This window comes from Lipophrys pholis (genome assembly GCF_963383615.2).
Source record: "Lipophrys pholis genome assembly, chromosome: 1".
NCBI lineage: Eukaryota > Metazoa > Chordata > Actinopteri > Blenniiformes > Blenniidae > Lipophrys > Lipophrys pholis.
The window spans coordinates 3,777,520-3,801,342 of NC_137635.1; the positions used below are offsets into that span (position 1 = coordinate 3,777,520).

Sequence of the window (23,823 nt, forward strand, 5' to 3'; positions counted from 1 at the left end):
ATCGGCCCCAGACCCGCTCGCCGTTGTCCGTCTGTAGATATGTTATTCTTGGTTAACCTCTCTGAGAGCCCTTCACCCATAACTGACAGGTATATGCTGAAGGTCGTGACAGCCAGCAGTCACAGCTGCCTGTCTCGCTGTTGACGGCGGCGGCGGCTTCCTGCATCTGTCCTCGCTCAGACGAAGACATGATAGTTCCTGCACAGTCATCAGCTTGGCATTACGTGGAGGAGAGACATGCAAGGTTGCACATTTAAGACTTGATGAGACACAGAAGGAGTTGAAGATGTAATACATCGTGCATTACATTCTTGCCTTCATCTCTATAGAGTAATTTTTAGAGGCAGGCATCCACTTATGTGTATCTCAACATCCTGCCAATAGTCTGTCTGAGAATCAATCTGTGCGCTTTACAACAGTCTTATCTTTGAAGTTATGGTTCAGTGTTTTGACCTGGGCAATGCCGTATTTTGTGAAAAAACAATTTTATGCTTATTTGCTTTCAGGCAAAACTGCAGTGCAAATTTCTCCTCCAGTCAGTTGGGTTATGAAAATCAAGCAAACTTCACAATGGCTTTAATATAATAAATATTAAATAGGTAATACATGACTATACCACTTTTTATATATTTTTATTAGATAGTACACTGGTGTAAAAATGCTTAATTACTTATACATTAATTCTTTACTATTTTTCCTGTTGTGTATATATTTTTTTGTTTGTTTGTTTTTTTTGGGGGGGGGGGGTGTAAATATGAACACAAATAACAACTGGGCTGTAAAATAATTGTTGAGGTGGCTTCGTTCAGCTCCTTTCCGGATATGTTTGAGCATCATTTATTCAATTACTTATTTTTTGGCTTGGCTTTGCTCTGTTATATTTATTTGTTTTGTGTGTTTTTATTTAATTTTGTTGTTGCTGTTTTGAATAATTTCATTTGTGCCCACATGCCCGAAATAAACTTTTTACTCAATCAATCAATTTTATATATGTATATTATGTATATATTAAGTTATCTAAAATGTGCTTGAACATTAGCAAGGTACACAGAAAACTACTGCAAGCGACAGTATTTATTCCCACCATACTGCTTCTAAGCCTAGCAAATCATATTTAGGGCTTCTGAACCGATTGCAAATGTGTTGTTATTGCAATAACAACCTATGCAATGCACATAATGTAATTAGTCTATTTTAGTGCTGGAAATTCTATAACCATAACCCTACTGCCTGAGATACCCAGTAAATGTGGGTGGCTAACATTATTAATGGCATAGAGAAGCTTGAGCCAGACAGGAAGTTGCCACAAGTAAGTGAACATAGAAAATCTAATGTTGGTTACAGATCATTTAGAGATGTCTTAATTATTTCAATGCGATTTCATACCTGGTGGCCACAGGGGAGGAATCACAGGCAAAAAGCACAAAGAAATCAAACATCAAAATGAGGTGCAGAAGGACACATGATCGAGAAATAAAATAAAAATGTAAATACAATACAACTAAAAATGGACAGATATGCATGTTTCTGCTCAGATCTGATCGTATAATTTGCATGTAATAGCAAATATTCATGCTGATTTTAAAGTGTTTCACATATTGGGGTCAGTGTCTTTTAGAGCTTTACATTTTTTCACAATGTTTTACCAAGACGTAATGAAACCAGAGAGATAGAGAGGTCAGTGTGCTTCTGTGAGTCTGCAGCGGTCCGATAACGAACAATCCTCACCGGCAGGAGGGAAATGAAACTGTCAATCTCATAGCAAAATGTGATTGAATTACTTTTAACATCAAATAGTACATACAGTATCTGACATTGGGTAAAAGAGGTGAAATATTTGAGGCATTAATCCTACTTCAATCCTCCGCTCGCTGTGGTTCCAGATGGTTTTGGTCCGATCCAAAACACAGCAGTGTTGTGGTTCGGTCCATTTGGTCGCCGTGGCGAGTGTCCAATACAAATGCAACTGATTGCGTCTCACATCATTACACATCCGAAGTGCGCGTTGCCGGGACGGGCAGAGATGGTTTGTAGAGGTTAGAAATGGCCGTTTTCACGTTTCGAGTAAAGAACAGGTCACTAGTGTGAACTCTCTTTTCAAAATCCTAATCCGTCTCAAAGAAGCATGAACTATTCTTTTTTCACGTGATCACTTCCAGTAAAGCGGCTTAGTTTTTTTTTGTTTTTTTTACAATTTTTTTTTTTTCCTGCTGTTTCCACTCCCATTCGCCTCCCCATCGCTCGCTCTTCCTGTCTTTGTCTTTCCCGTTCACCGTTTGTCCTCTCCGTGACCTTAGGACCACGCGACAGACAGGGAGATGAGCTCCAAGCTGCCATGGAGAACGGTTCATGACCTCAACATGACACAGCTGATCAGCTTATAAGCCCTCAATTCTCAAAAGCCTGGCAAAGGGTCAGGACTGGAGTGATCCTTCCTGCCTCTCTTGTAAATCTTTCTTCTTCTTTTTTTGGACACACAAAGTCAAAAATACAACCAACGATGACAGGTTTGATCAAACACTTTGTCTCTTGTCATCCTTTAAATGCAGAGCGCTAAAGCCGACACAGCTCAGTGTCTTTGCGTGTGTGAAGTTGGACGGACCAGAAAAAAATATCTACATATAGTGTGAAGAAAACAAAGCACGCTGACCACAGTGCGCTCACAGGGAATCTAATTTAGAATGTAATCGTGACAGATTGTGGGAATTGTTTTACATCATTTCTTGAGTTTGGTATAGAAAGAAGGCTACAAATTCCCGTATTAACGCTGTGCGTACCATGTGTGAAAGAAAAAACGGTAATAAAAAATTGCCGCCCAGTCTGTGTTTACACTGCACGTCCGCATGCATCAATTTTATTTTTTGCTGAAATCCATTTTTCAGCGTGGTTGGTCACATATAGATGTGAATGCCTTCAGACTCCAGTGTGAACGAGCCTGCAGCCCTGACATGACACACAAGCAGCCTCTGCGTTGACAGAAGTAAATACGAATGAAGGGATGAAAAAGATTAAGAAAGAAAGACAGGAATTGCAACAATGGCCTTTTGTGGCTCAGTGACAGCAGCACTCAGTACAGGAGGTATATGTGGAGGGTCAGCCGTTGTTTAGATGTGATCGTCTGTTTAAAGGAGTGACACCAGACTGTTTACATCAGATACGTATAATAGTTTGGAGTTTGTATGAAAACAGCCCGGATCTGAACTTAGCCTTCAATATTCTCATTGAGTCGCTCTCTGGGATTCTGTAGCCAATAATACGTCCCACACATGAGATCACGAGCTGTCATTGATGTCTCGAGTCCTGACAGTCGTTTTGCCGCCTGCGTGTTTGCAGCTTTTCAAAGTCGTGTGAGTGTGAGGCAGCGATTTTTATCACTCCTACGATGACTGGAAGAGTCGCGGCAAAACAGCAGCTGCGGCTTGTTTTTTGTCACAGGACATTTTATTGTTTTAAAAACGAGTTGCAAAGAAGAAGCTTATTGATTTTTTTGTTTGTTTCTGGACTCGAAACCCCTGGCGAATCTCTTAATGAGCTGATAAAATTTTTACCATGTTTCTGTTTCAGATACCAGGACATGAGAAGACAGATCGGCTTTGAAATCAGAGACATGTGGTACAATCTAGGTAAATTAACTTTTCCTTACGTTCTTCAGTTTTATTCTGATGGAAGCAGAAGCAGCAGCTTGTGATTGTTTATTTAAGCTTTCCACCAGAATACATTGAATCCTCTCAGTTTGTATGACCCCTGCAGTTAAATTCTTTTTTTTTCTATTTATCTACTTGAAAAGCAACTAGCAGCTGCTACTCATGTTAAATCTAATTTACACATTAAACATATCTAGTTCAATCAATTCAATTACATTTTCTTTTTTATCTTGATTGAATCCCACAACTGATTTATGTGGTGTGCTCTGCAGTTGTATGCAAATGTATTTGTTTTGTTTTTTTCACCCTTCAAGGGCCCCACAAGATTAAATTCATCCCCGAGATGGTGGGTCCTATCCTGGAGATGACACTAGTTCCAGAGATTGAACTGCGAAAGGCCACCATCCCCATCTTCTTTGACATGATGCAATGCGAGTTCCACTTCACGTGCAGCTTCCAACGGGTGAGACGCGACAAAATTACCACAAAAAGACAACAACAACAAAACAGTTTCAAAGCAGAATAATGGTTGATGAACAGTAATAAAATGACTTAATGGGAAAACGATGATGTACGAAGCAGCACAGACTCGTTCATCTGATAAAAAAAAGTTTCATTGCCCAAAAGCACACTTGTAATTCATCAAATCTCATTTTGTTGTGCTACGATTATCAACAGCCATTGTGAGTGGAACTTAATGTTATGCCTCGTTACGGTGCAAAATTAACCCTCCCTGCTTGAGGAAATCCATTCGGTTGTATTTGCTCAGTTGGAAGACGTCTGAGGCAGTTTTCAGCTTTGTGATATTTGTTGGGAGCTCCCAAAATATGCCGTACTTATTTGACTTGCATGAAACTGTAAGAAAGGAAGAGCCGCTTACAAGTTTCTCTGCTGCCTATTTCAAGACGGGAGCCAGTGGAAGCGTCATTTCACCGAGATTATGTTGAGAATCGAGTGATTCCTGTTGTGTTTGTGTCTATGTGAATGTGGTCATTTTACTCAGAATCTTTCTGTTATGGATTCGAACAGCGTCGGTATATTACTCCGCGGTACTCTCCTGCTTTGTATTTGTGTTCGTCCGACACATGAGTGCATCAAAGGAGTCAGGGAGAATTGGTTTGTTTCAGCACAATAGAATCAGTTTCCTGTACAGCTGCTTCATACGAATATTAGAGAAATAAGTCCGTGCATCGCTCTCAGCAAATAAAGGTAACTGTGGATGAGCCACACGACAAGGTGCCTGGTTTTGTAACGTAGATAGAGTTTGTAATAGATAAAGAAAAGCTTGAATAATGAGCAGAAAACACTCGCACGCAGCCAGCTGCCCTGCAAGAGCGGGGCGATTAAAGTCAAAGCACAAACCCCCTCAGCTGAGGCTTGATGCCGAGAACGGGTGAGACGGGGAGACGGCGTTAATGAATTGAAAAATTAGCTCCACTGATTATTTACGCCTGCTCTGTCTAATTGCAGTTCGAGAACGAGATCATCACCAAGCTGGATCACGAGGTGGAGGGGGGCCGCGGAGACGAGCAGTACAAAGTTCTCTTCCAGAAAATGTAAGTGCTGATTAATGGGCAGGATTACGCCTGAGCCTCTCACAAGTTAGATAATGCTAATTGCAACATGGCACTCCTCAAAAATAATCACAGTGTGCTGATGATCACACGACTCCTCATCACGGCGTGCCACTGTGCTATTTGTTTTCAGAGTTGCTCACTCTGCTTTAATCGGCAAAAGAGAAAGTGCTTCTCGGAATCCTCGGCGGCAAAAGTTTGACATTCCACACTGTCGGAGAACCTCCATAAAACACACACTTTGTTCTCTCCCTCCCTCCCTCTCTCCACTGCAGTCTACTGGAGCACTGCAGGAAGCACAAATACTTGGCGCGGAGCGGCGAGAACTTTGTCACTCTGGTGGTGCGCCTGCTGGAGCGGTTGCTGGACTACAGGACCATCATGCACGATGAGAATAAAGAAAACCGCATGAGCTGCACCGTCAACGTGCTCGTAAGACGTCCCCTCTCACAAAAGAGACACAAAAGCCTTTTGCGATGTGTTCTATATTAAGCCTGTGGTGAACTGCACGGAGGAACCTGCATAAAATGACATGTATAGATCGCAATCAGACATTCGTGAGCCCTCGGTGCCAATAACATTTCTATAATGGCGCGGAAAAGAAACAACAGGCGGCTTTATATGTCACAGTGCATTAGTGTGTTATCGCAGAGCACCTCACCTGAGTCACCTCTTCTCTGTGAAGTGACATTTCATCTGGGAGCAACGAAATGTCAGTTTTATCTCACGTGGACACCGGCACTGAAAAGACTCCGGGCATATATGTGTCCTATATTTACACATTTATCTGAGCCATGTTCTTTTAGTGCCGTGTCAGCGTCTGAGTTAAATGCAGTTTTTACTGAACGACACAGTTCAATCCCCCGCTGTCATTGCAATGTTCGCTCATTGGCAGATGCTCATGTGAGGCAATTACAAGGATATTATTTTTTATTCTGCCTTGTCTGTTTTCATGCTGTAGAATTTCTACAAGGAGATCGACCGCGAGGAAATGTACATCAGGTAAGATCATTGTGCCAATTCCCCCAAGTTACAGTTCCCACACATTTAGTTACTTTATTACAGTGGGGTACATTGCATATTGGATGTCTGGAGACGTCTCAATTCTGTGACTCGCATCAGAAAATGTGCTTTTGGCGCCAAAGAAAATAATGATGCACATTTTCACTCAATTTCTCTCGACTACCCAGAGGTTCAGGATGAACTATTGAATTTGGTTGAATTATGTTTTCCATTGCACGAGTCCCCTCCCATCTGTCCATCAAACATTACATGAGGTAAAATAGGCTGTCAAGACACATCAGTCCGGCTGAGTTCACTTTCTGCGCTTCCTTTAAGTGTGAGGGGCTCGCTCAGACATGACCCATAAACCTTTGCTGTTTGATGCCAGGTACCTGTACAAGCTGTGTGACCTCCATAAAGAGTGCGACAACTACACCGAGGCCGCCTACACACTTCTGCTCCACGCCAAGCTCCTCAAGGTAAACTCACACAAGTATTCAGAAATGAATTAGGAATTGCACTTGAACTGTGTTTAGCCTTTGATCGCTAAGAAAACAGACTTAAGGCGGCTACACGCTGTGTGATTTCTGTCCCGGACCAAAAACAGGAGATTTTGTAAATGTTTGAAATTTGTGGATATTGAAGCGACTTCAGCAGATTCTTAAAGATGTAAAATGCCGCATCACGTTGAGCATCTACTACTTCCACTCAGCTTTTTCGCCCTGTGTATTAATGCTACTAGAACAACTTCTCATTTCTATGTTAGCTGTGTTTAGTGGATAACTTTATTATTCCTGCGTATTTAAGTACCGGTTGTCACAGTCTCAGATCTAGTGCAGAGCAACGCCGTGCAGCCCAACCTCATAAAGTCCACGTTACAGTGTGGCAGCTAGTAAACTTAACGGCCAACCTCCGGTAGGAGCTTTTAGAAAGATTGTCCCTTGTGCCTTTAATTCAGGAGATAAGTGCGGAGGAGGGAGACCTGCCGAGCAGCTTCTTTTTCACCTTGCAGAGTTAGTTCAAATCACGTCTAGAATTTTTTATTTTTAAAAGCAAGATCATATTTTAAAGTGTAAGGGGAAGAAAAAAAACATGTTTAGACACTTTAGGTGCTTCAAGATGAAGGAGCACTTTTATCGTCCTATTTATCAGCTGGGGGAAAAAATCCCAGCTATAAATCAGGAGAATAAGTCTAGGAACCTTTGCTTTAAAAAAAAAAAGAAAAGAAAACCACATGTTTAGTGCAGTAATAGGTAAGATACATAAATAATGGTAGATTTTTGTTATTGCAGTCCTGCTTGAGGTTCAAAAGTTTCTATTTCCTGCCACATATATACCACATCAACATAAACTCCTTATACAAAGAGCTGCGGTGTCTATTCCCAGTTGGTTTGGTATACCCTGAATGTGAAGCTGTTCCTCTCTGACTTTTATCCAAAATGGTTGCATCCGACATCTCATCTATATTTTGCATAAATAGCTGGCCGCATCAGTCCTCGGTACAGGTCCCGACAGGGGAGAGCAGGCTGTGACTGAGTCACAATTTCCTCGCAGAGTTGTCACAGCGGCGCTTGCAGGAGTCGTATTTTGGTCTCGTTTTATTTCACCTCATCTCCTGGCATCTGTGCCTTCCTGATCACAGCCCCCTTCAAAGGGTGGGGCACTATTATGTTCTGCATATTGTCCGTAGTGCTACCGTTGTTCTCCTTTTGAATCCACACAGAAACATTTGTAAACAAGATTTTTTTTTTTTTTTAATGAATATCTGAATCTCGAAATTTACAAGCTTTTATTAGAGTAGTAATAATTAGTCTTTTGATGAAATAAAAGCACTGTGACTGAAGTCAGACATGTATCAGGATTTTAGTTTTGTCGATTTAGGGATTGAGATCCTTCTTACCACTTAAATGCTGCTGTCCCGCTGTAAGGAAATCAATAGCCGAAGCCAGAGTCTCCCAGCATCCCTCTGTATGCCTGAGCAACCACGTGTGAAGCAATTAGTTTTTCACTCACCTCCAGTAAGTTATGCAAATATTTTGGGGCTTTTCTATACAAATGTGGCGTCACACGATCCTGGTCCGAGATCTTAACTCTCCACGTTAGTTATACCTCCACAGAAACCCGATTAAAGCTGGCTGGTAATGAATCGGTCCTGACAGATGCCTTGGATTATGCTGCCTCTACACACAGGCCAATCAGATTGTCTATTTTCCTGCCAAGCTGCTCAAGCCTGTCAAAAACCTTATTATTTACTGTTGCTGGAGAATTTGAAAAAAAAAAATAAAAATCCAAAAAGATGCTCCTGCATCCCCCGTCTGTAATTGTTTACAAAAATCAAGCAGATTTATTTTGTGCTGAATAAGATGAAGTCGATCCGTAAACTCAATTGTATCTGGTGTTTATATCGCCGGCACGAGCATGAGTGATGCTTCTCTCTGCTCCACTTCATCTGACTGACTTCCAATGTGCTGTCTGAACACAGTTTGGGATTCTGTAGATTCTTCTGAAGCAAGAATTAGCCACAGAAATAGAATCCATTGATCTGATCGTGTGTCTGAAGCGTTCAATAGACATTGACACCCGTCTTATTCTCCGTGTCACAAGTTAACAGCTTGGCTTGCTAAAAATGCAGAGCAGCCATGAAAAGAATTACACATCCGTCTCCCTTATTTGCATCGGCAATAAGTCATTGATTTCACATCAGCCATTCCGCCTTTTGCTCTGTATTGCATTGCCCAGTGTTGACCCCGCTGCTAACTTATTCTCTGTAGTGGTCAGACGAGCCCTGCGCAGCCCACCTGACGCAGAGAGACGGCTACCAGGCGTCCACTCAAGGACAGCTTAAAGACCAGCTCTACCAGCAGATCATTAATTACTTCGACAAGGGCAAGGTAAGACATCCGCACGCTGTTACACACACAGAGAGAGGCCATAATCATGACAAATCCCGGCCTCTGTCAGTGTTATTTTTAGGTGCTGTCATCTCTGTTTAAATACATCCTCTGGCATGAGAAAGCAGTTTTTGAAGGCCCGTGTGAATGGAGAAGATTTATGGCCCTTTTTTATTTTTTTCCTGCAAAGCAGGGATTTATGACAGGCTTTCTGTGCAGGTGCTTCTATAGATGAAGGAACAAACTAAGGCATTTCTGTGTTTTACCTTTAAATGTCATTTTACAACCTCATTGTCCTGTTTCCTCATAACATGATGGTGAATTAAGAAAGTTTTCTAGCCCTGGTTGTATTGATATTCGTCATCATTCTCCATATTTTACCCCCGAACAGGAAAGCGTGGGGTTTTTTCTTGGGGGGGGGGGGGGGGGGGGGGGTCAGCCCCTGAGCAAAACCTGGAATGAATCTGCAGGACTGCAGCCAGAGCTTCACAGAGACAATGTCTCAAGGCTTTGCATGTGTCATCAGTGTTGAGGCGCAGTCACCAGTCTTAGTTCTGGAGCCAACAGTCACTCAGAGAGATATGGCGAGGGACACGACCACATGAGAAGAGTATGTGTCTGCATAAACAGACACATAGGAAGCTACCAGAGTGGACGGGAAGTGTTAGAGGGTATATATATATATATATATATATATATATATATATATATATATATATATATCTCTCTCAAGACACATCAACGCTCAAGAGGACAAGTTTCAGCTGAGGACAGTTTCCAGGAGTGGCCCAGTGTAGTCATCTCGAAAGCAGTCCCAGATGGTGTTGCCACCCCCACTTTTACTGATGGCAGGCCGATCTGAGTAGCTGTCTGGATTTGGTCCACAGTCAGTTTGGCCCATATCAGTTCAATCCAATCTAGTCTGTCAGGAAGCCACTTAGATGCTTTTCAACATGTTGGAGTGGCTCACATTTATCTACGACAAAGCCCCACTGCACTGGGCAATTCTGGAGGGGAAACACACCACCATGATAAATTTTCCATTACAAGAGGCGATGGGATCTGGGTGGTAGCGGTGGAAAAACAACACAAGCAAAATAATATTGACATAGCAGGCAGAACATGTTCATTTTCAGAAAGACTTGTACTAAATGCGATTGCCTGTGAGAGACTCATGGATAATTTGTGTTATTTAGCAAGCAGGGAATGAATGCTTTATCTCAGCTTGAACCTTGATAATTAATTCATTTCCTAATTGTCTATGTACACAATAGATGTGGGAGGAGGCAATCATTTTGGGAAAAGAACTCGCTGAGCAGTACGAGAACGAAATGTTTGACTTTGAGCAGCTCAGTGCATCCTTGGTAAGTAACATTGTTGTGTTATTGATCGGCATCTTGATGTTATAAAGTGTGAACCCATCATTACTCATCTATTATAGATCCAAAACAAGTTACACAGGTTTTATTGGAGGGCAAAAGATGTTCAGTTGTTTCAATTGAATCCCTAAATCGAGCGTTGAAACCTCATTTGAATGAGAAAATAGTGGGAAAAAAGGAAAGTACCTCCAAGAATGAAACAAAAGCTAAATTGGCCTTATTTTCACGCCGCTTAAATCCACCATTATGCCTCTTTACAGCGGAAGCAGGCCCAGTTCTACGAGAACATTGTGAAGGTCATCCGGCCCAAACCAGACTACTTTGCTGTCGGCTATTACGGCACCGGCTTCCCTTCCTTCCTACGAGTGAGTACCAACACAAGCATACATTTCCACGTCGTTTGCGTTTGTCGAAACAATCAACAGGTTTACCAGCAGTCTGCTCACTTCCTATCGTCAGCCATCAATCCGTGTGTGTGTCTCACACTTCTTCCTCCCACAGGTTTTGCTTATTGTGGCGAGTGACCGTTATTTATTGATTTATTTAATTTATTTATTAAATTTTTTTTGGACATCCCACCTTGTCTGGTTTTCATTCACAGAGAATAAGCTCTGAATCACAGGCATGTGTTTCTGTGTGTGGGCTGTAGAGCTGAGTGGAATTCCCTTTAATGCTGGAAAGTAACTAACTTTGGCCGTCTGGTGGTCAGTTGTCCTAATAAGAAATACCGATGACTGCTGAGCCCAGATGAATAACTACAAACGCCTACTAATATCAAACTAAAAGGCTGATCACGCCACAAAATGCAGCTTTTAATTCTATTAGCTGAACTGTAGCCAAACACCATTTTCCTCCCAGCGTTGGGGGGAAAGTTTCCCTGCACAACAAAACCATGCACTCTGAGGAAGTGAAATGTGTTGGTCGGGTGCTGAGTCATGAGCTGCACGCTTGTTTTGGTTGTTGGTGCATCTAAGAGTGGTGGCTCGATGGTCAGAGGACGATTGGATCACTTTGAAAGATTATGAATGTGAACATTTAGTGAAAGATCTGGGCCTCAAGGAATAACACGTATTTATCAGTTAGCAACTGTCTCTAACAACGCTTATACGCTGCTAAAACATCCCCGGTTTGATTCTGGAGGAGGTTGTTTGTGTTTGTATTACTGTGATTTCTGTGCCCTGCGATGGACTGGTGACGCATCCGGGGCGTTCTCACAGCGTCCGCTGGGATGGGATCCAGACCCCCGCCACTCTTGGTTGGGTAATAAAAGATCAATGGATGTTTCCGCTGGCCTGATCGTAGCTTTATACGAGCCAAGTCCATGATTAATAGATATTTTAACTATTTCTCTTCCTGTTCTGTCCCCAAACCACATTTTATTGAAGCATAATGATGATCTGACAAAACAGTGCAATGCTGTGTCGCATTGGATTATTTTTCTTTTTTCATTTTTGCCTTTGTTTTTAATTCCTTCTAAAAAAGGTTTGACTTTACCGGAAATAACCAAGGCCGTCTTCACCAGGATGGAGTTTGTTTATTGCCTTGTCACATTCTTTATGCCACTTTGAATACAATTTAATGGACAAAGCCACTCACGATTTCTCACTTCAGGGAAGATTGCAACACAGTTTTGTCTTACTATTCTTACTATTTCAACATTTTTATCTCGCATACCTTCATGTTAATAGCTTCTGGACTTGGATTCTCTTTTTAAAACTATTCGGAAATCTGCTTGTGCAGATTATTGAAGATCTGTAGCGGCTCGCAGAAGGCAGCAGAGTGAAATGGTAATGGCAAAAAATCTCAACGTAAATGTTCTATTCATGCTTTCATGCTCAACTCTCTATAACTTCTGGGACATCTTTGGATAACTGTGAGGAACGGACTTGACATGCCGTCTAATTTGAGACACTCGCCGTGGTTACATGGAGCCACGTGTGATCCCATTAATCGTGATCCCATTTAAATCGAGTCCCGCAAACACTTCAGTCTGATTAAACTGCCTCTATCTGATAAAGTTTCAGTCGGATTGGAGGAGACAGTGTGGCCCTTTTGACGATTAATTTTCAATACTTCACGTCACAGTGCAAAGCATTATGGGAATGATCCACTGACTGAATTGGATTATTTAGTAGCTTGGTTTATGTATATTTCTGTGCGAGTATCTTGGGAATTCATTTTCCAAGTGAGGGTTACTAATTAAGATAAATATATGGTTAAGTATGCCCTTGGTGACGCCTCATATTCCTGTAGCATCACTCTGTCCTCGGCGGGGAAAAGTCCGCTAATCAATACTCTGCAAGAGGCATTTTATATCCGTCCACGATTAGAAATGGATTTAATGCATGGGTGTTTAATTCAGCTGCTTAAAATCTATCAGCTGGTAATCTAGTTAGTTACCAAGGTGTCGGAGAATCGCGGTAGATCAGAGGTTCACAACCTCGGGCCGCCAGAGGCTTTGCCTGCTTTCAGATTTTCATAACTAGATTTACACGTCACAGTGCAACAGCGTTTGTCTTCACTGTAATGTTAAGAGAGGGAATCTGCAGCCTTTCTGGAAGAAAGAAAAGTGAGAAAAGCTGCTTCAGGTCACATAATTTGTCTGACTTGGTCTTAAATGTAAAAGAAAAATAAGAAAAAGAAACTGACGAATTCTAAGATTTCTTTTTGAATTTCTTCAGTTGTTTTGTTGTTGGCCGAAAAAAATGTTAAGTCAAGCACAATGTTTTTATCTTCAGTTATCATTTAAGCCACAATACCTTGCAGAGAAGTTTTGAACCTTGGACGCAGAGCTCCGATTGTAGTTCTTTCCTATTCAAAAAACCTCAGTCATCCCTTTTGGTATTTTATTCATTTTCACTAACATTGATTCTCCTCCTTCATATATTGTCTGCGAGTTCCCCCCCCCCCCCCCCCCCCCCCTCCCAAACTTCGCACGTGAACTTCACTTAATCTCTGTTATTGAGTTTCCTGTAGCAGCTCAGTTTAAAGCGCAGTTGAGTGTGTGTGAAAGTCAGTTTGAAATATGTATCCTAAGACGGCACGTTTGGAGAAACTCGGGTAGGAGATGTCATGTTCTATCATTCAACGTGTTCCTCAGACGGACCCCTGGGCACACTCAGCCAGATGAAGGAACATTCCTGGCTCATACATTTTTAGGAGCACTCCTTTCTTATGATTTATTTTTTGTTTTGGAATAAAATAGGACCTGCTCGGGCTCTGTGTGTTCAACCTCCTCCTCCTTTTCATAAACATTTGCTGTTTCCACGTTTGCCAAGAGGCTGTGACAATAAATGCCGAGTTTTCCTTCGGTGTTACAAATATTTCCGCCTCGCTCGAAGCTTGCACAAGGAGCTTTGATCCTGACAGCATGCGTTTTATTTTAAACTTGATGACATTCATTGCAGTTCGGTGAACTGTTGCTGTTTTGTCTCCCGGCTGTATGAAATTGCCTTTTCACCCACTAGCAAAGAGACAAAAGACCATTTTAGCGTGAATTATTATCTCAATGACGGGTTATTTTCTGTTCCCCCGAACTAGTCAGAGAAGGTTTGAGGGTAATGAGAATGAGACTCATGACATTGAGATGTCTGTGTGCCTGACGTGAATGCTCAGCAGTGTGTGATGCGAACGTGTGGCCCTCCGATAGATGAGCATGAACATAGCGCTATCGTGCAATGATGATCAATGAAAGAAACATAGACATGTAAATAAGGTTGGAACATTCATGAAATCAGTCACATTTATTTAGCCTTGCTGCCTAAAGCACCAAGAAATAGTTCCCAGTGAAGCCGCAAGCTGCTAATTTCCGAGGACGATGCAAAATGGACCCAAGATATTTCCTCATTTGAAGTTGTCAATATGTCAGTATTTCTATCATTTGGGGGGTTTTTATTACATTTTTTTGGTGGGAAGTGGGCAATTTCATCATCAACCATAATTAACAGCATACGTCTGTGGGGTATAAAGAAAAAAAAAGAAAGTAAACTGGTCATTTCACAATTTGTTTAGTTTACTAAACATAAATCCTCCGCAGTAATCTCTCTGTGAAGTCAGCTGGAATTACCTAATCACTGAGTCCATGCCAAGAACTTTGTGTCACCTTCATCTGAGAGCATTAAATATGGAGATTATGGTAATTCTGTCATCCATGAATGAATATTATCCACTAAATATAATCTGCCTGTGACCCGTCCATAAATTTACACTGTTTGTGTACCATCAGTATTGTTGCAGTCATAAACACAGTGTACATACCCGCTCTCAGTGTTTTCCTCTTCGTCCTTCAGAACAAGATGTTCATCTATCGTGGGAAGGAGTACGAGCGCAGAGAAGACTTCGAAGCCCGGCTGCTTACTCAGTTTCCCAACGCAGAAAAGATGAAGACGACCACTCCGCCCAGCGAGGACACAAAGTCTTCCTCTGGACAGTGTATCCTTCGCAACATTCTTTTATTCAGTTTAACTTTTTTAACTTTGCAAACATGTTGAAACAAAATTGAGACTCAAAACAGTCATAGTATTAACAGCACCGACTTGTATATGTAGCATCTACAAGTCAGATTTAGTTTACAAAGGAATGAAAATGACGTCAAATGGAGTCATCCTCCGTTTTGTGTTGTGCACCTTATCATACAAATGTATCACACAAAAATATACTTTAGTTTGATTTGTATTACAGAATTATGGACAATATTAAAATCGATTTTTCATTTTTAAGTATTTTATTAGGAGTTTTTGCGACAAACATTCTTTAAAAAAAATATAGAATCTATAACAAAAACATGTACAGACATAAAAGATGACAAAGTCCCATACAAAACTGACACAATAGGAAGATGTTGAGAAAAAAATATACAGATTCAACTACATACCCAGTTTTTGGCACTCCTGCATCTTTAAAATATTTATTCTCTGTCTCTCTCTCTTCTTTTTTTTTTTACATCTTTGTATTATTCCACACTTGGCACCAACTCCCCACTTATCCTTATCCAATCAAATACAGTAGTGCAGGTTAAATATATTATTACACGTTAACACTGTGAGAAGAAAAAAAACATTGTCTTCATTAAAAATAAAGAATGAGAATCTTTCATATGATTTCATGAAATCTGTGATGGATTTCTATTTTCTCCCATAGTTTTCTAATTACAGTTTCAGAGTTAATGTTATTCTCTTTTTGAAGTTTTGAATCCTATCGATCCAGGGATACACCTCAAGCTACAAAGAACCAAACTGTCTTTTATTCAACAATGCATCACTTTTTCATCATTGCTTAGACTTTACTCATACTTCAAACACTGTTTCAGGTGGTATCTTTTGGTATATGTGGAAACCTTAGTCAAATTACTGTAAAATTTGGATTTTAACATGGAATATTTTCTTAATATTTCTGCTGAAGACATCCAGTGTTTCACTGTGAAACCCATCCTGGACCTGCCTGCCAAGTTTCAGAACAAGCCCGTGTCTGAACAAATTGTCAGGTAAGCAGGAGTCCTACGGGAAAGCTCTCCCACGTCGTCCAGGTCTGCAGCACAATGTCACACAGCCTGCATGTCAACGCCCCATTTCCTGTCCGCAGTCAAGTCTTGTCATGGCATGAAGGCAAGCCTCGGCCAGCCCCGGGGTGAAGGAAACCTCCATTTAAATGTGGATCTTTGTAGAACAAGCGCAGGTTGACCTTCCGCCGTCGTCCCGGTGGTTATTAACGTCCGCCGGCCATCTGCCGTAACTCACGCCGCCAAGTACAACATTGTTTGTCTGCCATCATCGATGCCTTCGTGTGGAGGATCAGGGCCACGGCAAACAGTGAGACCTGACCCTCCCACTTGTGCACACACTGTACGCCGGCCGCGCGCCGCATCACTAAGCTGTGTCAATTCACTTTGATATGCCACCCAACGCATCAATGGACATAATTAAAAGAGGACGTTTACGTGGAAAACGCTTTAGGCAAATATACCTGGGCACTGATCTTATCACTCGCCTGCAGCTCTGGTCACATCCTCCTCCGTTGATCCCCTCAAATGGCCTGTTGGCTTGTTTACTAACCTTGTCTGATTGGTATATGGAACTCTGTTAATAGCCTAGATTAAACAGCCATGTTTGGAGAGCGATAGTTGGCTGTTCCACACCAACTGTGCATCTTTCATTTTTTCCCAGCTGCGTCTCTTCACTCCAGCTTTCGTCCTTTTGCTATTCCCCATTGTCTCTCTCTCTCTCTCTCTCTCTCTCTCTCTCTCTCTCTCTCTCTCTCTCTCTCTCTCTCTCTGTCTTTGTCCCCGTCTTTCTTTTCCTCTCATTTACTCTCTCATTCAGTGAAAAAGATCAGCGGTGCATAGCAATGAGACCTGGCTGTGTGAACCCGAAGGGTCACATCAGCAGGCAGAGCACATTCCCATTCCTGACCTTGCTCTGCCAGAACACACGCCATCATTTCTCGCCTGCCAGCAAGCGACGCGCAAAAGGGTTAATTGGTGTTGCGCGGCTGATCTAAAGCCACTTTACTAATCTGTTTATCTGTTTAGCTTGATACCACACATTCTGAACTCGATGTCTCTTTGATTCTCATCATGTAAATGAATTCTAGACTGTTAAATGTTGTTCGTGTCATTAATTGTAATGTTAATATTGAAAGTACTTGGGGTTTTTTTCTAATTGTAAGAGATGCTTGGTGTGGGATGTTCATTATTTAAAACATTAGGACGTCAATTTGGACTTTTCAACGCACATAGTGTGTGGGTGTCTGTCTGTGAGAGGCTGGCCTTCCTCTTTTATTGACAAAATAAACCAATCAGAGTGACATTTTGACTCTTTAAAATAACTGTAATGATTGAGGATTTAGTCTTCTTTACCTGGGCGACATTGGCTCAGCAGTTGGTGGAGCAGGTCGCCCATCAATCTCCTTGAAAGACTGAAGTTACCCTGTTCATGGTGGCAGTCAATAAATATTGGTGTGTGTGCGTGCGTGCGTGCAAATGGATGAATGTAACTGGAACAGTGAAAATGTGCTCTGAATTTAAAATTTATTTAATTGTGCACGGTGTGAAAACAAAAAAAACCTGAATAAATTGTGACTCTGTTGCAGTTCATTCTCCTAAAGAGAATAAAATTATACATCATCACCAGTTAGATCCTGTCTGATGCAATCTTGTTGATTGGACTAATTTCTAAAACAATAAGAAAGTGATTTGAAGATGTAATGTTTTTGGAAAACAAGTACACAAACGAATTGTGCATTTGTTTGGGTCACTTGTCCCAAGTACACACATTATACCCTTAAAATATGCAGAAAAGCCAGCACCACTGACTGAAGATGTTTTTGTGGTCAAAAGCAAAATCACTTTCTCGACTTGGCATTAAAGTTGAAAAGCTCTTGACCACAGCTCATTTCAAGACCAGCTGCACTTGATGCCACTTCATGCGCCGAGCAGAAGTGGAATAGCACAGATTAATTTCATAGCTTATTTATAATTATTTGCTATTAAAGCCAAAGCACGCTCTTTGAACCATATGGTGTGGTTTCAGGAATGGGATCTGCAATACGGTGTGAGAGGATAATAGCTCTGTAGTCATTTCCCCAGGAGAGTGTGAATCTGTCTCTCTTTCTGTCGGCAACGGGAGCAAATGGAGACGGAAAACGAGCAAGAAATCTGTCTCTGTGGTATAAAGCGTGTATGCGCCCAGACAGCTTACCCCGGCCGCTACGTGACGCCGTCATTTTCCTAACGGTGGAAACTCTATTAACCTGATTTAACAAAGTCCAACCCTGCCAGTCAGGCGCCTCTGTCACATCTGCATGGATGGCATGCAGGGATCAACTACTGCTGTGTACGACCGTACAACCGGTCTCTCTTTAATGGAGATGAAACCAAAATATAGATAAAAACTAACATGTTAAATGTCGTAGTTGCCATCAGAGGATAGCCTTGAAAAGGGGGTCTGTCCTGTGCCTGACCTAAAGGAAAGCAATCAATCTTTGGATCAGACTGTAGATTTCCCACAATATTTATGATTTACCCAGGTACTGTTGTTCCTCCTCAGCTTCTACACCGTAAATGAAGTCCATAAATTCCAGTATTCCAGGCCAGTGAGGAAGGGGGAGAAGGATCCGGATAACGAGTTTGCGGTAAGTCTTGTTTGTTTGTTTGTTTGTTTGTGTTTGCTGTCCTTTGACATAGACTGTCTGTTTTATTAACTAGATTTGTCGGTATTAATGACTCGTTCAGACGAATTGACATGAAGAGTATACATATATAAGTACAATTCTAATAGACGGATGGGGCCGGAGCATCAGAGCGACAATAGCTGGAGTGAAACCAGCGAGCCGCGATGTTTGTGCAAGAAAATATATAAAAATGCTGAAGACACAGGAGATTGGATATGAAACTTTTATGTTGAGAGGAAGTACCTCACTAATCCGGCAATGTTGCACCCTTGAGCGAGTGCCTGTGAGTCCGTGTGTTCCTCCAACGCATTATGATATATAGAAATATGCACAACAGCAATTTATTTCAACGTGGGGGGTTTTTTTTTTCCGATTTTTAAAACTCTATTTCCAGGTATGCGCCTTGTAAAAGGGCAGTCGTGTTACGATCAGACTTTTATCATGGTGTCTCCAATAAATGCATCGTTCTGCACACCTAATATCCAGGTAGCAATGGCGAGGATGACAAATTAAATCCTGTCATGCTTTCCTCTCTGTGTTTACTGTGGCATCGCTCCAGCACAGGCGGATGATGTATTTAACTCATCACAGACTTTCGCCTGTTGTCAGACTGATTGGACTCTTGTCGGTCCTGACAGAGAAATGATGAACATCTAGTGCTAGACATATTGTGTCTGTCACATCGATTAAACGTGTCGGTATCACGCACATCGTTGTAATTTGCCATTGCTCTAGAGGGAGCATTAAGTACACTCTTACGACAGCGGGACTCTCTTTGCTTTTTTTTTTTTTTTTTTGACACACAGTTAAAAACAAAGTTTAAACATTAAACTTTCAAGTTAAAGTCTGTCCCTTCTGCAGGTTTTTTTCTCCTTAACATTTGGACGTTATTTAATCTCCATGATATATTCAAGGAGATTTAATGTTTTTTTTGGGGGGGGGGGGGGGGGGGGGGGGGGGCTGTGAGTGGGTTTTAATGAGCTGCTCACCTTGCATGCAGGAAGTGCATCCTTCTCAACTGGTTCACCTTCAACAGGCTTTTAGTGAACAATCATCTCATCACATAACAAAATTTCAAAAAAATAATAATAATAATAATCCCGCATCTATTAAGGCTGCCTCTTCTTGTCTTTTCTTTCTGCAGAACATGTGGATCGAGAGAACCACGTACTCAACGGCATACAAGCTTCCTGGCATCCTGCGCTGGTTTGAAGTCAAGTCCGTGTCTACAGTGAGTATGAAGGGCCTGTGTGCCAAGCGGGCCTCCTAATCAGATGAGAATCAGCAGGCTTGCTTAAAGGCAATCGATACGATTTGTCCACTTAAGCAGTATGGACAGCCGCGTGGATGCAGGCGCTCCGCTCCCCAGACGGACGGCAGGGCACGTTCACTCCCTCTGTCAGATGACCCACATTGATTCGCCCAGCGTTCCTGTTTTCACTGAAAATAGCTATACAGCACAAATACAAACTGGAGTTCAGACCTCACACTGTGTTGATTTTCCGTAGTTACCTGGATTGCTGTATTGAAATCCCTTAGAAACGAGGACTGGCTGTCTGCAACAAATCACTGCAGTGTTTACTGTCGGAGCAAGAATACCCCCCCCCCCCCCACCCCTCCCATCCGAGTGAAACTGCATTAAAATTGTATAATTTTTCTGCTCTGTTGTTTTCACTTTTTAAAATGCTGGTCTCGTGTCCTCATTTTGGGCTGAGATGCAGTCTGTTGGGATGGAACGTTAGGAGAAATGAGAACAGTGATACAAGTCAGAGCAGGTTGCAATATAAATTAGAATCATGCGGCAGACACAACAACAAATGCACTACTTAGCACGATTAGTCCAGTTTAAGTGTTTTACAATCAATTAATTCCTTTGCTGCTTTGATTTGTCATTTTTATGCTCGTGCTGGTGAAAACCTCAGAGTTGGCTCTTCTCCAGATCACACATACTACCATGCTTACTCAAATTACTTGAAGTAACTTGTAATGTTGGCACATTAACTGACGACTGATTCACTAATTTCAGTTGAAGCTCCATCATTTATTTGGAGGAACATTCTCTATAATCTGGACGTTATCAGATTAAACAGAAGAACCAGCAGCAAAACAACTTCACTGAAAACATGCAGAAAGCTTCTATTCGTCTTACAGTAATACTGTTTATAGTCAAGATGGAGCTGATTCGAGGGTAAGGAGCCACTCTTCCCCGCCAATAAACAGGAGTTTAGTTGAGTAGTAACTGTTAAGACAACAACTTTAGCTAAAAAAAAAAAAAAAGTCGACTCATTAGTAGAGCGTAGAGAGACAAAACTCCACAACTGTCATTTAAAAAGTTCATCCTAACCTCAGTGACTGTGTCACTGAACTTTACTGTTCTGACTTTACATTATTCCTAACACTTCTGTATTGAGAAGCTTGTTTAAGTCACTACAGTTCACTCCCTTTTGCCTTCATGAAGACTTCATGAAGCTCACAACAGGCAGCTCGGTATTCCTCCCACCACACCGTTCTCTCTGGTAACTACATCCTCAGCACAAACATCTAATGAACCCCCCCCCCCCCCCCCCCCCCTCCACCCTCCCCTGCACCATCGCCCAGCCTCCACTGCTCCCAAGTCCATGCAGTGGAGTGTAACACTCCATCTTCACAGTAATGCAGAGCAGACGCCTCTTTCGTCAAACTGGGTTAGAACACACTGCCAGGAGCAGCTTGGCCTCCAGATGAGCGAGGGAGAGGCCGTGTCCCCGAGGTCAGACTCCCTATTTAAAACTTAATGACTGGGCTGAGATTCGCCAAGCCTAATCCCTCCATCTGACGATTCTCTTTATCAAGCTGGCCCGAGACACACCGGGACAGATTGGAGATTTGTCTCACTGGCGCAGCAGCTTTCCCGTTTGTTTTTTTTTTGGCTGGGGGTCTAAATCTGACATTTATTCAACAATCCACTCTTGTTTCTCCTAAACTCTTACAACAAAGAGGTGATTCTGGTGAGATGGAGTTACACAGCCGCCGCCCCCGCCCCCCACTGGAGTGATATTAATGATGGCTGTTCAAGGAGTTTTATTCATCTTTTATCTCAGAATTGCCTCTCGTATTTTGTTGACAGGGGAATTGAGATTCCCTCACACCAACACACAATCCATCTTCATTTGACAGCTGCAGGTTCATGTATGGGCACACAGAAAAGATGATTCATTGCTGCTCTGCTCCGTATGATTTACGCGTGTAGTTAATGGTTCCTAAGCCCGTCTTCTAATAACCCTTCCCTGCGTACGTGAACACAAAATGTTTTCACTTGATTGTTGGGCTCACAAAGACAGTGGTGATTAATGGCTCGTATACAGTGAAACAGGTGAGTAGGCGCTAATATCTGATGACACTTTCACTTCCTGTCCCGCGCAGGAGGAGATTAGTCCGCTGGAAAATGCCATGGAAACGATGCAGCTCACCAATGAGAAGATCAGCAGCATGGTCCAGAGGCATCTCAACGATCCCAATCTCCCCATCAATCCTCTCTCCATGCTGCTGAATGGGATTGTGGATCCAGCTGTCATGGGAGGTTTTGCCAACTATGAAAAGGTTGTCAACAGTTTGTTTGTTTGTTTGTTTTTTTTCAGATTGTCTCATCCTGCTTTCTTTTATGTTCACATCTTTATTTGCTCTGCGGGAAAGCAAAATAACAGTCAGATTAAAAGAATACCACGTTATGTCTATCGAGGCACTAAAACCGACCAATAGACGTCAGAAAGTCTGTTACTTTAATATCTTTACACAGTCAGACTTTGCATGTTCTCCCTGTGTGTGCGCATCTGGGAATTTTCAGGTACTCAGATCCCCCTATACAACCAAAAACATGTGAAGTGAGTGGTTGGGGACACTAAATGAATGAATGATTTCACATAAATCTTACAATGATATTATAACTGGGTTGTTTCAATCTTCTCATCTTATTGCCAAAGTAACAATGTTGATGCATTCCTTTAAAGGGGTCATATTATGCAAATTTCACTTTCTAATGGTTTTCCAACAGTAATAATCGTCCCCATACCTGAAACGACGCCCCAGAAGTCATTTCTCTCTCTGGGTTTTAGGATTTTTAAAAAGTGTGTTTCTCCAACGAGCCAATCAGAAATCAAACCCTATATAGTGTCATTGAGGGTTTAACCAATCCCAATCAAGGGAGGCCCTCCCTTTGACCCTCCCACAATTAGGCAGCTCTGCTTTGGCACATGGCACCACGAGAGGAAGTACTTCTTCCTCTTCCCAAGATGGGCATGTGTGGGCGGAGCCAGTCCAGCTCACACAGACACAGCAGATTCTGAATGCAGCTCCTATGATCCAATATTCAGATTGGGGGAAAATCAAGGAAAAACTGGATTTGGGTCAATGAACCTTCAATACAGCGTTTTTGGACCAAGGAGGCCATGTGGGAGAGTTAAAAAGCTGGATAATATGACCCCCCTAATATGACCCTATTAAAGTAAAAAATGAATAATCAAAGTTAAATCTATCTTCCCACTCATGTCCAACATTTCCCTTCATGTTTTATCAGGCAGGTCATTGCACTTCTTTTATGCATCTAACTTGAAAATATACAAAAAGCAATTCAAATGCAAACAATCTCCCATCTAAAAAATACAAGATGTACAGTAGTAATAGTATTTTTTTCATATTTCAAATATTCATTAACCGCACACTGGGACTGAAATAGTCAATTTCAAGTAAGTAATGTGTTTTGGTGAGTGAAGGGATAACACGGGTTTATTTCATATCTGAAACAAGAGGTTTTCATGGTGTAAAAACATTCTAGGAGCTTCAATGCCTCCAAACAGACAAGCAGAGGAGTGTGCATTGTTTTTCTTCTCAGTATCAAAGGTCATATCGAATATGTTTTGTTTGATATGACTTGAAGTTTCTTCCACCTGAAAGACTCCACTCAATCTTCTTTGAATCCTGTTTTTCATCACATCTCTCGTGTCATCCAAACATAATAGTGAGTGATATGAAGAAAGAACTTTTTTTTTTTTTATTCTTTACATCACATTAAAAAAAGAAAAAAGCATCTTGCTGGTGTCCGGCCTTACATTCCTTCCCGGGAATAGATTTATACTAGTCGAGTAAAAATGCACCGTATGAGGCAGATGAGGAGCGATGGGAATTCTTCGCC

At 41.8% G+C, this 23,823-nt stretch overlaps 1 protein-coding gene across 1 annotated transcript in view; it reads left to right on the forward strand.

The window, feature by feature from the left end:
- dock1 (dedicator of cytokinesis 1) overlaps positions 1 to 23,823 on the forward strand; it is a 175,801-nt gene that overhangs the window by 137,153 nt on the left and 14,825 nt on the right. The window contains exons 32-45 of the mRNA XM_080466196.1: positions 3,565 to 3,623; positions 3,959 to 4,107; positions 5,115 to 5,200; positions 5,494 to 5,650; positions 6,180 to 6,220; positions 6,609 to 6,699; positions 8,992 to 9,111; positions 10,386 to 10,475; positions 10,751 to 10,855; positions 14,780 to 14,921; positions 15,891 to 15,972; positions 18,533 to 18,617; positions 19,801 to 19,887; positions 22,059 to 22,235. Coding sequence (XP_080322322.1) covers positions 3,565 to 3,623; positions 3,959 to 4,107; positions 5,115 to 5,200; positions 5,494 to 5,650; positions 6,180 to 6,220; positions 6,609 to 6,699; positions 8,992 to 9,111; positions 10,386 to 10,475; positions 10,751 to 10,855; positions 14,780 to 14,921; positions 15,891 to 15,972; positions 18,533 to 18,617; positions 19,801 to 19,887; positions 22,059 to 22,235 — 1,471 coding nt within the window. The remainder of the gene's footprint in view (positions 1 to 3,564; positions 3,624 to 3,958; positions 4,108 to 5,114; positions 5,201 to 5,493; positions 5,651 to 6,179; positions 6,221 to 6,608; positions 6,700 to 8,991; positions 9,112 to 10,385; positions 10,476 to 10,750; positions 10,856 to 14,779; positions 14,922 to 15,890; positions 15,973 to 18,532; positions 18,618 to 19,800; positions 19,888 to 22,058; positions 22,236 to 23,823) is intronic.